Source organism: Suncus etruscus, chromosome 5 (assembly GCF_024139225.1).
Source record: "Suncus etruscus isolate mSunEtr1 chromosome 5, mSunEtr1.pri.cur, whole genome shotgun sequence".
Lineage (NCBI taxonomy): Eukaryota > Metazoa > Chordata > Mammalia > Eulipotyphla > Soricidae > Suncus > Suncus etruscus.
The window spans coordinates 128,569,406-128,581,712 of NC_064852.1; the positions used below are offsets into that span (position 1 = coordinate 128,569,406).

Sequence of the window (12,307 nt, forward strand, 5' to 3'; positions counted from 1 at the left end):
AGGAAGTGACTATGTGTACATCTTCAGAAACCTAACCTAATGCAGTTAGGAAAATTAATGCACTTATTGATACACTTACTGATTTTGCAGAGCCAGTAACAACTCCAGCCTGACACATTCAAGAACTCTACCACTAAACTATCCTCAGTCCCTTCTGATGGGAAGCTTCAGACAGGGTCAGATCAAGCTTCGAATGCTTAACTCTAACGTTTCTTTGACTATGTATTCCTTCAGGTAAGAATTCTTGGGGCCGGAGAGATAGAATGGAGGTAAGGCGTTTGCCTTTCATGCAGAAGGTCCGTGGTTCAAATCCCGGCGTCCCATATGGTCCCCCGTGCCTGCCAGGAGCGATTTCTTGAGTATAGAGCCAAGAGTAACCCCTGAGCACTGCCGGGTGTGACCCAAAAACCAAAAAAAAAAAAAAAAAAAAAAAAAAAAAATTCTTTAATAAAATCATTCAAGCTGTAAAAAGCACATGTCACTTATCACGGTGATCCCACATAAATATTAATAACTCATGAAAGGCATGACTTCAATTAGACATCAGAAAACCCAAACAGCTCTAAAATGGAATCAGCTGCCTTCAAAAGGGGTTACTTCTCATTTAAAGCCTTGCCCAATCCTTTAATTAAAAATTTAAAAATAGGGGCCAGAGTGGTGATGTAAGCAGTAGGACGTCTGCCTTGCATGTGCTAATCTAGGACAGACCGTGGTTCGAACCCCCAGCATCCAATATGTTCCCCAAGCCAGGAGCGATTTCTGAGCGCATATCCAGGAGTAAGCCTTGTGTGTCACTGGGTGCAGCCCAAAATACAAACAAAAAAAAATTTTAAACTAAAAAAGGGGCCGGAGAGATAGCATGGAAGTAGGGTATTTGCCTTGCATACAGAAGATGGTGGTTCGAATCCAACATACCATATGGTTCCCCGAGCCTGCCAGGAATGATTTCTCTGAGTGTAGAGCCAGGAGTAGCCTGAGTGCTGCAGGGTGTGACCCAAAAAACAAACTAAAAAAAAGTAAAACAGTAAAACCTCTTTCTCTCCCTCCTTCCCTTCCCCTCCCTCTTTCTTTCTTTCTTTCTCTTTCAAAAAAAAAATTGTAAAACCATCTGAAATTATGTTTAGTCACTTAGAATCTTAATTCAATTTTTGGAATTACTAAAAATAACTCCAGGGCCAGAGCAATAGCACAGCGATAGGGCGTTTGCCTTGCCTGCATCCAACCCCAAACTGACCTGGTTAGATTCCCAAAATCCCATATGGTACCCAGTGCTTGTGCTCAGAAACAATATATCCAAAAATAAATTTATATATATATAAAAAACTCTCCAGGGCCATGCTCAATAACCACACACATATACATGCCTTCAAGTGGGAAGCCAAATCCAATCCTCATCCCAAAATTCCCAAAGCAACTCCAAAGAGCAAGCCCCAAATACTACCAAAATTTGACCCAAAAATGAAAGTTCTGCAGGGGCCAGAGTGATAGCATAGCGGTAGGGCATTTGCCTCACAAGCAGCCGACCCAGGACCAATGTTGGTTCAAATCCTGGCATCCCATTTGGTCCCCCGAGCCTGCCAGAAGTGATTTCTAAGCACAGAGCCGGGAGTAACCCGAGTGTCGCCGAGTGTGCACCAAAAACCAAAACTTAAAAAAGTTCTCGGGCCAGAGAGATAGCATGGAGGTAGAGCGTTTGCCTTGCATCCAGAAGGACAGTGGTTCAAATCCCAACATCGCATATGGTCCCCCAAACCTGCCAGGAGCGATTTCTGAACATAAAGCCAAGAGTAACCCCTAAGCCCTGCCAGATGTGACCCAAAAAAACAAATAAATAAAGTTCTCGTAATTCCTGGGCTAAAGATCAACATATAAAACACCACCCATTTTACACATTTACCTATCTAGGTTCTTTAGGAGGAAAAGTGTAGGGACTTGAATGATAGTATAGTAGGTACGCATTTGCCTTGCATGTGGCCAACCCCCCAAGCATCCCATATAGTCCCCCAAGCTCACCAGAAATAACTGCTAAGCACAGAGCCATGAGTAATCTCTAAGCATCACCATGCGTGGCTGAAAATTTTTTTAATAAATTCTAATTTGGGGGCCGGGAAGGTGGCGCTAGAGGTAAGGTGTCTGCCTTACAAGCGCTAGCGTAGGACGGACCGCGGTTCGATCCCCCGGCGTCCCATATGGTCTCCCCAAGCCAGAGGCGATTTCTGAGCTCATAGCCAGGAGTAACCCCTGAGCGTCAAACGGGTGTGGCCCAAAAACCAAAAAAAAAAAAAAAAAAAAATTCTAATTTGGTCTTTCTGAGCACAGGAGTAATCCCTGAGCGCTGCCGGGTGTGACTCAAAAAAAAAAAAAAAAAAACAAATTATAATTTGGTCCAAGGCCATATACACCCGATCTCGTCTGATCTCTCGTCTGATCTCGGATGCTAAGCAGGGTCGGGCCTGGTTAGTACTTGGATGGGAGACCACCTAGGAATACCGGGTGCCATAGGCTTAAAAAAAAGGGGGGGGGGCGGAGAGATAGGATGGAGGTAAAGCGTTTGCCTTGCATGCAGAAGGTCTGTGGTTCAAATCCCAGCATGCCAAATGGTCCCCTGAGCCTGTCAGGAGTGATTTCTGAGAATAAAGCCAGGAGTAACCCCTGAGCGCTGCCGGTGTGACCCAAAAACCAAAAAAAAAAATCCTAATTTGGAGTGACTGGAGAGATTGCACAGTGGTAGGGCATTTGCCTTGCATGCGGCTGACCCAGGAGGACCCAGTTTAATTTCTGGCATTCCATATGGTCCCTCGAGCTTGCCAGGAGCGATTCCTGAGCACAGAGACAGGAGTAACCCCCTGAGCATCACTGGGTGTGGCCCAAAAAAATCAATTAATAAATAAACTGAAATAAAAATTCTAATTTTTGTATACTACGACTTAAATATATCCTCATCATACCCATCCCATGGGTGAAAGCAGTACTTAATGCCACTGAACTTTATGTATATTTATATATATATATATATATATATATATATATATATATATATTTTTTTTTTTTTTTAAAGCTGAAAGAACTGGGTACAGGAGAGTAGGTATGGTTAAAGTGGAAGCATGAAGGACAGAAACAAGACAAAGCAATTAACTGGTAAAAGGTTAAAAAAATTTGGGGCCCAGAGAGATAGCACAGCGGTGTTTGCCTTGCAAACAGCCGATCCAGGACCAAAGGTGGTTGGTTCGAATCCTGGTGTCCCATATGGTCCCCCGTGCCTGCCAGGAGCTATTTCTGAGCAGACAGCCAGGAGTAACCCCTGAGCACTGCCAGGTGTGGCCCAAAAAAAAAAAAAGGTTAAAAAAATTCACAAGAAAAGCTCATTCAAAACAGAACTCATCAGATGAGGAAATGGTGTACAAAGGCAGTTTAGCGCAGGTAAGGCAAGCTACAGTAGGAACCATCATTGTAGAGGACTGGGAGGGGGGCACATCTAATAATGAACAAGGATCACTCCTGGTGGCAGCCCAGGGAACCAGGGAGAAACTAGGGATCAATGTTAGTGAGCTAGGCAAATGTCCTACTCCCTGGGACCGGGGCGATAGGCCAGAGCATTTGCCTTGTTTGCCTTGCACAGGGCTGACCCAGAGTCCCATATTGTCTCACAAAGCCAGGAGATTTTCTAAGAGCATAGTCAGTGTCAGTGTGGCCCAAAAACCAAAAAAAAAAAAAAAAAAAAAAAAAAAAGACCTACCCCCTGTACTATTGCTCTGACAGGAGCCTATTTTTATAGTTTTATAACAAAGCAGCCAGGTCTAAGACAGACAAGATAGTCTAAGGACTGAACACATACTTTGCATCTGGATTCAATCCCAGATACCACATATTTCCCAGAAGGCTCCTGGGAGTAAACCTTAGCTCTTTTGGGTTTAGTCTCCTCCATCCCCACCAAAAAAAAAAATTGTCATGTCTATTTCTAATCTACAGCTAGTTTTAACATGATACCAAATAGTCTAAAATGTTAAAAATATTTACAATACGCTCTTCAGAGAAAATCTGCTAGCACTTGCCTTAGAATTTCATTTATTTTAATACAGTATAGTTATACTAGTAAAGCTCCCTAGTAAGCTTAAATTATGGGGCCAGAATGAGTGGGTAGGATGCATGCCTTGGATACAGGTTCAAACATGGGATCCCATATAGTACACTCCCCTCCAAATATCAGGAGTAATTTCTGGGTGAAGAGCCAGAAGTAATGCCTGAATGCTGCCAGGTGTTGCCTCCCCAAAAGAGAAATAAAATTAAATAGAGCCCTAGATAAGGGCAGAGAGATAGATGGAGGTAAGGCGTTTGCCTTTCATGCAGAAGGACGGAGGTTAGAATCCCGGCATCCCATATGGTCTCCCAAACCTGCAGGAGCAATTTCTGAGCACAGAGCCAGGAATAACCCCTGAGCACTACTAGGTGTGACCCCAAAACCAAAAAAAAAAAAAGAGCCCTAGATTAATTCTGGATTTAAAAATGGCCAGATCAATAGTGGGTGGGGAACTAACTTACTCGTCTCACACACAGCTTGCCCAGTATCATTGGCATGCCATACAGTCCTGAGCCCCATCAGGAATAATACTTGAGTGCAGAGTCAGGAATAACCCTTGAGCACTGAGTTTAGCCCCCCAAAAAATACCCCCCCAATAAAAAACAAGAGCTCTTTAAAAAAAAAATGGACATCCTTCTAATTGAGATTTTCCAGTTTCTCCATTTGAAAAATTTTTAAATGTCACCACCATCTCTCACTGACAAGAAAGCTGTACAGTTTCTACCAACTTCAAATAATTTTTAAACACCTGAGCTGGGGCAGTTAACTTGAAAGTGAGCACTTTGCCTTGCATGTATGAGGCCCCTAGGTTCCACCATCTCTAAAAAAAAAAAAAAAAACTGCCAAATGCCTCCCCAAAATTTAGAGAAACTCAAATCTCCAACCAATTTCTCTTCAAGGTGGTACAGCTATTTTTCAGACTAAACTAAGATCTAATTCATGCTTTTAGTGAACTTCATTTAAATAGTAATTAGCAACAGTTTGTTAAACACAGTTCATGTACAGCTATTTAGTAGCTAAATAGATGTCTGTTTTTAATATAAACATAAGGCAGCAAAGAGATGTTATGATTCACCACTAAAACAAAATTAAACTCAACTGAGAAAAAAACTAACATTGAAGATATCACAAATAAAATGAAAGATTCATGATCAGAGAGATCAGTAGGGCATTAGCCTTGAATGCAGCTGATCCAGACCAGACAAACCTGGGTTTGATCCTGGGCATCTCAATATGGTCCCCCAAGCCTGCTAGGGGCAATTTCTGAGTACAGGGAGTAGACATGAGAACCGCCAGGTGTAGCCCAAAAACCAAATACCAAAGAAATAGAAAAGATTCAGTGAGAAGTTTAAAGAAAAAAATTTAAATATACACTCTTAAGTTTAAAGTTTAGAGACTTAAAAATTAAATGCAACGCATTACTAAAGAAGCTAACAGCAAGCCAGGGCCAGAGAGATAGCACAGCAGTAAGGCATTTGCATTGCATGTAGAAGGTCACTGGTTCAAATTCGAATCCCAGAATTCCATGTGGGTCCCCATCCCCCCCCAGCCTGTGAATGTAGAGCCAGGAATAACCCCTGAGCATTGCTGGGTGTGACTCAAAAGCCAAAAAAAAAAAAAAAAGAAGAAGCAGCTTAACAGTACAAGTTAAATATTTGAGGAGATTCTTTCAGTTCCAAAATATTATGTCTATCCACCAGATATCATCTCCAGCTTCTTATCAGAATGGTCCTACAAACCAAATTCTGTGTGTGCTGAAAAGCCTAAGTCATTTTATTTTACAATTCTTGGTTGGATCCCTGGCATCCCACAACCCCTAAACCAGGAGGGATTTCTGAGTGCATAGCCAGGAGTAAGTCACCGGATGTGACCCAAAACCCAATCAATCAATCAATCGTTTGGGGCTGGAATGATAGCACAGCGAGTAGGGTGTTTGCCCTGCACACGGCTGACCTGAGACAGACCCGGCATCCTTATGGTTCCTTGAGCCTGCCAGGAGAGATTTTTGAGTTCGGAGCCAGAAATAATCCAAGCGCTGCCAGATGTGGCCCCAAAACCAAAAATAAAACAAAATTAAATTGTTTTTACTATGTTTTAAGTTGAATCAATGAGATATGAGGTATCATTACAAAGTTGTTGATTGAAGATTTGACATTTTGAAATGAAAAAAATGTTGTTTTGAAATAGCACGCAGGGGCTGGAGAGATAGCATGGCATTTGCCTTTCATGCAGAGGATGGTGGTTCGAATCCCGGCATCCCATGTGGTCCCCTATGCCTGTCAGGGGCAATTTCTGAGCCTAGAGCCAGGAGTAACTCCTGAGCACTGACAGGTATGACTCAAAAACCAAAGAAAAGAAATAGCAAGCAAAATAAAATGAGATAAACAGGATGGATGTTCAGCTCTTAAATTTGAAGTTATCAGATATGAAGAAATGTGAGAATGTATGAAACAGGACCTACAGAAAGATGAGCCTGGGGCCGGAGCAGAGGCACAAGCAGTAGGTGTTTGCAAGAGGCTAACCTAGGAAGAACCACAGCTATCTCGAACCGCCCCCCCCCCCCGCCCGTGTCCCACAGGGTCCCCCAAGCCAGGAGGAATTTCTGAGCACATAGCCAGGAGTAACCCCTAAGTGTCACTGGGTGTGTCCCAAAAAATGAATGAAAGAAAGAGGGAGGGAGGGAGGGAGGGAGGGAGGGAGGGAGGGAGGAAGGAAGGAAGGAAGGAAGGAAGGAAGGAAGGAAGGAAGGAAGGAAGGAAGGAAGGAAGGAAGGAAGGCAGGCCTAATCATAGCTGAAAGAATATGCTGTTGAAAAGGCACACAGGTGGGGCCGAAGAGATAGCATGGAGGTAAGGCCTTTCATGCAGAAGGTCCGGTGGTTTGAATCCGGCATCCCATATGGTCCCCTGAGCCTGCCAGGAGCGATTTCTGAGCATAGAGCCAGGAGTAACCCCTGAGCGAGGCCAGGTGTGACCCACAAAACCAAAAAAAAAAAAAAAAAAAGAAAGAAAAGGCACATAGGTGGGAAAGAAGAAGCAAACCCTGGAATTCAAGGTTTACCCACTAAGCAACCAAAAAAAGTGCTCAGAAAGCAGTTTTTTCCCATTGAGGCAAAACTAAATAATTAAATAGAGGCGAAGTGGTTTTTCATGATAAAAATGAAAGAAATACTTGCCAGCGCAGTGGCGCTAGAGGTAAGGTGTCTGCCTTGCCAGCACTAGCCTAGGACGGACCACGGTTCGATCCCTGGCGTCCCATATGGTCCCCCCAAGCCAGGAGCAACTTCTGAGCGCATAGCCAGGAGTAACCCCTAAGCGTTATGGGGTGTGGCCCAAAAACCAAAAAAAGGGAAAGAAATAAAATTATTGGGGCCAGAGCCATAGCACTGTGAGTAGGGCGTTTGCCTTGCACACAGCCAACCCGTGTTTGATCCCCTAGCATTCCACTTAGTCCTAAATTGGTCAGGAGTGATTTCAGAGCCAGGAGTAAACCCTGGGCACCGCTGGGTGTGGCCCCAAAATCAAACAAATAAAATAATTGAATTAAATAAGAGTCCTATAGGGAAAATTGAGCCATTATACTACATTTCCCATCCTCCCCCCCAAGAGATTTAAGATATTAGTAATAAAAACTTGAACAGAAAGGAAAATTGAAGTTGGATGTCAGTCAGTCTAGAATGACAGTCAGCTAAAAACTCTGACTACAGAAGAGACAAATAACTTTAATATCCCACCTCCTTCCAAAAAGTGAGGTATAGTTAATAAAATATAAGGACTAAGGAGAGGAGAAAAGTAAATATCCCAAATATGTGACTAATAAAAAACTTCTGAGGTTAACTATTAAATGCAGTGTATTTACAGGTAAGCAGAGCGAAAGGTAAACGGTACATATCAGAATTTCACAGAAGAATACAGCAACTTCTCCTATACGCTGGTAAGCAATAAAGGCTTTCGTCACGATGGCACCTAAAAAACAAAGGCTAACAGCCTAATGAGGTTCCTAACTAAATAAGTGATATTCTTATTAATAAACTGTTATATATAGCATTTTGCACTTGCCAAACAATGTTCTAAGCCTTTTATGAAATGTCAGCTCATTTAAATTTCACAAGGCTCTTCCTTTAATGATCCTTTCAAAAAACCTGGCAATGTCCTGAGTGCTAACATTCCAGGTGGCTTGTTGACTGAAGAATGGCACGATGTGCTTTTGAAAGCTGGTGAAAGCAGGAACATAGGGAGTTTTTAACCTCCCTGAAAGGAAGAATTTTTCATAACACAAAGGGAAAATAGGAGTTAAAAGATAAGTTTACAGAATGTAGCTCGTCAGATTTTTAAAAAAATTTCCCAATCTCTAGGCCAGTAATTCTTCACTTAATATGCAAATCTGAGAGTTGTATTCAATTTTGAACTTGACTGAAAGCTCCCAAGATTACATTATACTTGGTTTGCTGCTGAACCAGTCTATTACTTCAAATTTGGTTGCCAAAAATTAAAGAAAAAAACTTCCCTTGACCTAAAGTAAACAAGGATGGGCTACTGCATTGACCTGGGCATCTAAGCAAATATTCTCGAGGGATTCCTTCCTAGATTGCTTTCCTCGGGGAGCACAGAACAAGGTTGCTTTCCATAGAGGCCTATCAATCATGTGTGTTAGCCGAGATAGTTGTTTGAAAGCTACTACTAGGATCATTCAGAAAACCGAGATACTAGAAGCTCTGAGAAACATGTAAATCGCAAAAGTAGCTCATTTTGGTAAAAGGGCCCAACATGCTTAGAGGAGACAAGAAAAGACTTTCCAATAGAAAGCAGTCCCCATCTTCGGCCGGTAAGGGCGACTTGGAAGTGGCAGTGAGCTAAGGGCATTTTCAACCCTGAGACTCGAAGCACGTGCTTATTTAAACTCTTGCATGCCAGCAAACCAGATGACGTTCAAAGTCAAAGGAGTGTCAGTCAAATGGGAGTATGCTTAAGCATGGATAGTACAGACTACTAAAAAAAAAAAAAATAAAGAGGCCTGAGGCCCAAAATTAATAAATCGAGGTTCTTTAATAGGAAAAGTCATCTGTCCCAAGGACCTTAAAGGACCTGCCGGCAGCCACAAGCTACTGTGACAGGCAATCATTATCAAATACCAAAAAAGTGCGCCATCTCACCAAATGAAAAAAAAAAATGTGACTAATATTATTTTTTTTTTGCTTGCCTTGGCCGGGATCCTATTAATAAAGATGAGAATTTCCATGAAAGGGAACCATTAAGCCGGCCGAAGCTTCCAAGTATCAAAATCCCTCTGGAAGCCTGGACTTAAAAAAGGCCCTCCGGGGTCTGAGACAGTAAGTCTAAATAAATAAATAAATAAAAGTTGGGGGGGGGAGGGAGGTACCGGGTCAGGCATTCAGAAAGCGCGCAGAAAGGTCCATTTCCACCCCTAATTTGGGAAATAAAACAGGCGTCCCTATTCCTATTCCAGCCAGAATAAAAGACCCGGAATCAGCCTCCCGGGTTGGGCTGGCTGCGATCGGAGGATCCAGAGGATCGGAGCTGTGGGCTCTTAGAACACGAGGAGCTCGCGCCCCACTTTCTCGCTGGAGGTGCTGGAATCATTTTACCTCCCCAACCCCAAATCCTCGCCGGCCCAAAGCCCGCACCAGGCCGATCCTTCCTCCCAGATAAGGGCGCCCCGTCCTCGCCCAAGGAAGCCCCACTTCCGGCGCCGGGGCAGGCTAAAGAAACCCTCGCCCCGGGGCAGCCGGGGCTGGAGCAAAAGGGGAAACCCGAGCCTGGGAGGGAGGGAGCGCGCGCCCAGGGAGCCAGGCAGGCAGGCAGGCAGGCAGGCGGGCGAGCACCCGGGCCCCGACTGACGGTGCTAAATTAAATGTCAAGCCGGCGGAGATGTCAGTAAGCATCGGCGGCATCCCGCGCGCGAGCCAGCCAGCCGGCCAGGATCTGCAATGCAAGCAGGCAGGCAGGCAGGCAGGTGGGGGGAGCCGGGGATCCCCGCGAGAGCACGCGGCGGGCTCGGGGCAGCGGGATCCCCAGAGGCGCAGAGACGCCCGGGAACCGGGGGACGGCTGCGGGGGGAAGTCGGGGAGGGAGAGAGGGAGAGAGGGAGGGCGGGCGGGCGGCGGGGCGGGCGGATCCATCCAGCCGGGCCTGATCACATGGCGCAGACGGTCTGCGCTGGCGGCCCCGCATCTTTCTTTCTTTCTTTCTCTCTGTCTGGGGCTCCGTCATCGCGGACACTCACTTGTCGCCCGAGGCCGCGGGCTCTTTGCCCTCGCTGTGGGCGAAGCCGTTCGTGTCCCCCGGGCCGTCCTTGGGGCTGGACGCCGGCTGGGCGGCGGCGGCGGCGGGCGGCGGCTGCTGCTGCTGCTGCTGTTGTTGCTGCTGCTGCTGCTGCAGCGGCGCGGCCGGGCCCCCCTTGCCCAGCTCCTGCAGGATCTCCGAGGGCGAGCTGGACAGCGCGAGGGCCGGCGCCGGCCGCCCGCCGCCGCCCCACCACGGGTGCAGGAGCGGCGCCGCGATCGGGCCCGAGGCGCCGCGGCCCCCGGCGCGGGGGCGACGGCAGAGCGTGGCGAAGGGCTGCGCCCGCCGAAGGGCCGCCGCGCCCGAGGCGACGGCGGGCGGCCGCCGCAGCAGCAGGTCCCGCAGCCTCGCGGAGCTTCGCAGCCGCATCATCGCCGCCGGGCTCGGGCGGAGGAAGCGGCGGAGGAGGCTGAAGATGCTCCGAGCGTGGGCGGCCGCCGGCCTGAGGGACCGGGCGCTCTCCTCCTCAAGCCCCGGCCGAGATGCACAAGGAGGAAAAGGAGGCTGCGGCTGGGTGTGGTGTGGTGTGGTTCCGACCCGGACGCCGCCGACTTCCGCAGCCGCCGCCGAGGTTGCTCGCTCTCTGTCTCTCTCGCCCGCCGGGACGCTCGGGGAAGCTCGCTCTCCTCCTCCTCACCCGGCCGACGGCTCCTCCGCACAGAGACTGAAGCGCCGAGGCGGGCCCGAGACATTCCGCGCTGCCCCTGTCCGGAGGCGGGCGGCCCCGCCCCCTCGCCGCGCTCCGATTGGCTGACGTTTTCGGCCTCCCTTCTGATTGGTGCGCGCGGCAGTCAAATTCCACTCCGCGGCGACTGGAAGAGGGGGGAACCGGCGGGGACCGGCTGGGGGCGGGGAGAAGCGGAGCTGACGCGCGGGGTGGAGAGTGCGAAGGGGGAGCCGGCGGGCGGGCGGGCAGCAACACACTGAGGCGCTCTCTCTCTCTCTCTCTCTCTCTCTCTCTCTCTCTCTCTCTCTCTCTCTCTCTCTCTCTCTCACTCTCTCTCTCTCTCTCTCTCTCTCTCTCTCCTCTCTCTCTCTCTCTCACTCTCTCTCTCTCCTCTCTCTCTCTCATCTCTCTCTCTCTCTCCTCTCTCTCTCTCTCTCTCTCTCTCTCTCTCTCTCATCTCTCTCTTCTCTCTCTCTCTCTCTCTCTCTCTCTCTCTCTCTCTTCTCTCTCTCTCTCTCTCTCTCTCTCTCTCTCTCTCTCTCTCTCTCTCGTCTCTCTCTCTCATCTCTCTCTCTCTCTCTCTCTCTCTCTCTCTCTCTCTCTCTCTCTCTCTCTCTCTCTCTCTCTCTCTCTCTCTCTCTCTCTCTCTCTCTCTCTCTCTCTCTCTCTCTCTCTCTCTCTCTCTCTCTCTCTCCCTTCCTCTCTCTCTCTCCCTTCCTCCCTCTCTCCCTCTCTCTCTCTCTCCCTCTCTCTCTCTCTCTCTCTCCCTCCCTCCCTCCCTCCCTCCCTTCCTCTCTCTCTCCCTTCCTCCCCTCCCTCCCTCCCCTCTCTCTCTCTCTCTCTCTCTCTCCTCTCTCTCCTCCCTCCCTCCCTCCCTTTCCTCTCTCTCTCCCTTCCTCCCTCCCTCCCTCCCTCCCTCTCTCCCCTCTCTCTCTCTCCTCTCTCTCTCTCTCTCTCTCTCTCTCTCTCTCTCTCTCCCTCCCTCCCTCCCTCCCTCCTCTCTCTCTCCCTTCCTCCCTCCCTCCCTCTCTCTCTCTCTCTCTCTCTCTCTCTCTCTCTCTCTCTCTCTCTCTCTCTCTCTCTCTCTCTCTCTCTCTCTCCTGGATTCTACGAATGAGGGGGTCTCTGAGGGGGCTGAAAGGAGCTCGATTTCTGCGAAACCGTGAACCCCGGTTTTGCGCCCTGCAAGGGGGAGAGTGATGGATTTGAACCCCTGCAGCTGAGGGAGGATTAGGATGGTTCTGGGCTTGGTTGGACCAC

General features: G+C 47.9%; 1 protein-coding gene across 2 annotated transcripts in view; it reads right to left on the bottom strand.

Annotated features, from left to right (window-relative positions):
• The window catches only part of GLS (glutaminase), a 94,540-nt gene extending 83,788 nt beyond the window's left edge, over positions 1-10,752 (bottom strand). For both annotated transcript variants that reach the window (XM_049773201.1, XM_049773202.1), the window contains exon 1: positions 10,322-10,752. In XM_049773201.1, coding sequence (XP_049629158.1) covers positions 10,322-10,752 — 431 coding nt within the window. The remainder of the gene's footprint in view (positions 1-10,321) is intronic.
• Positions 10,753-12,307: the final 1,555 nt, after the last annotated feature.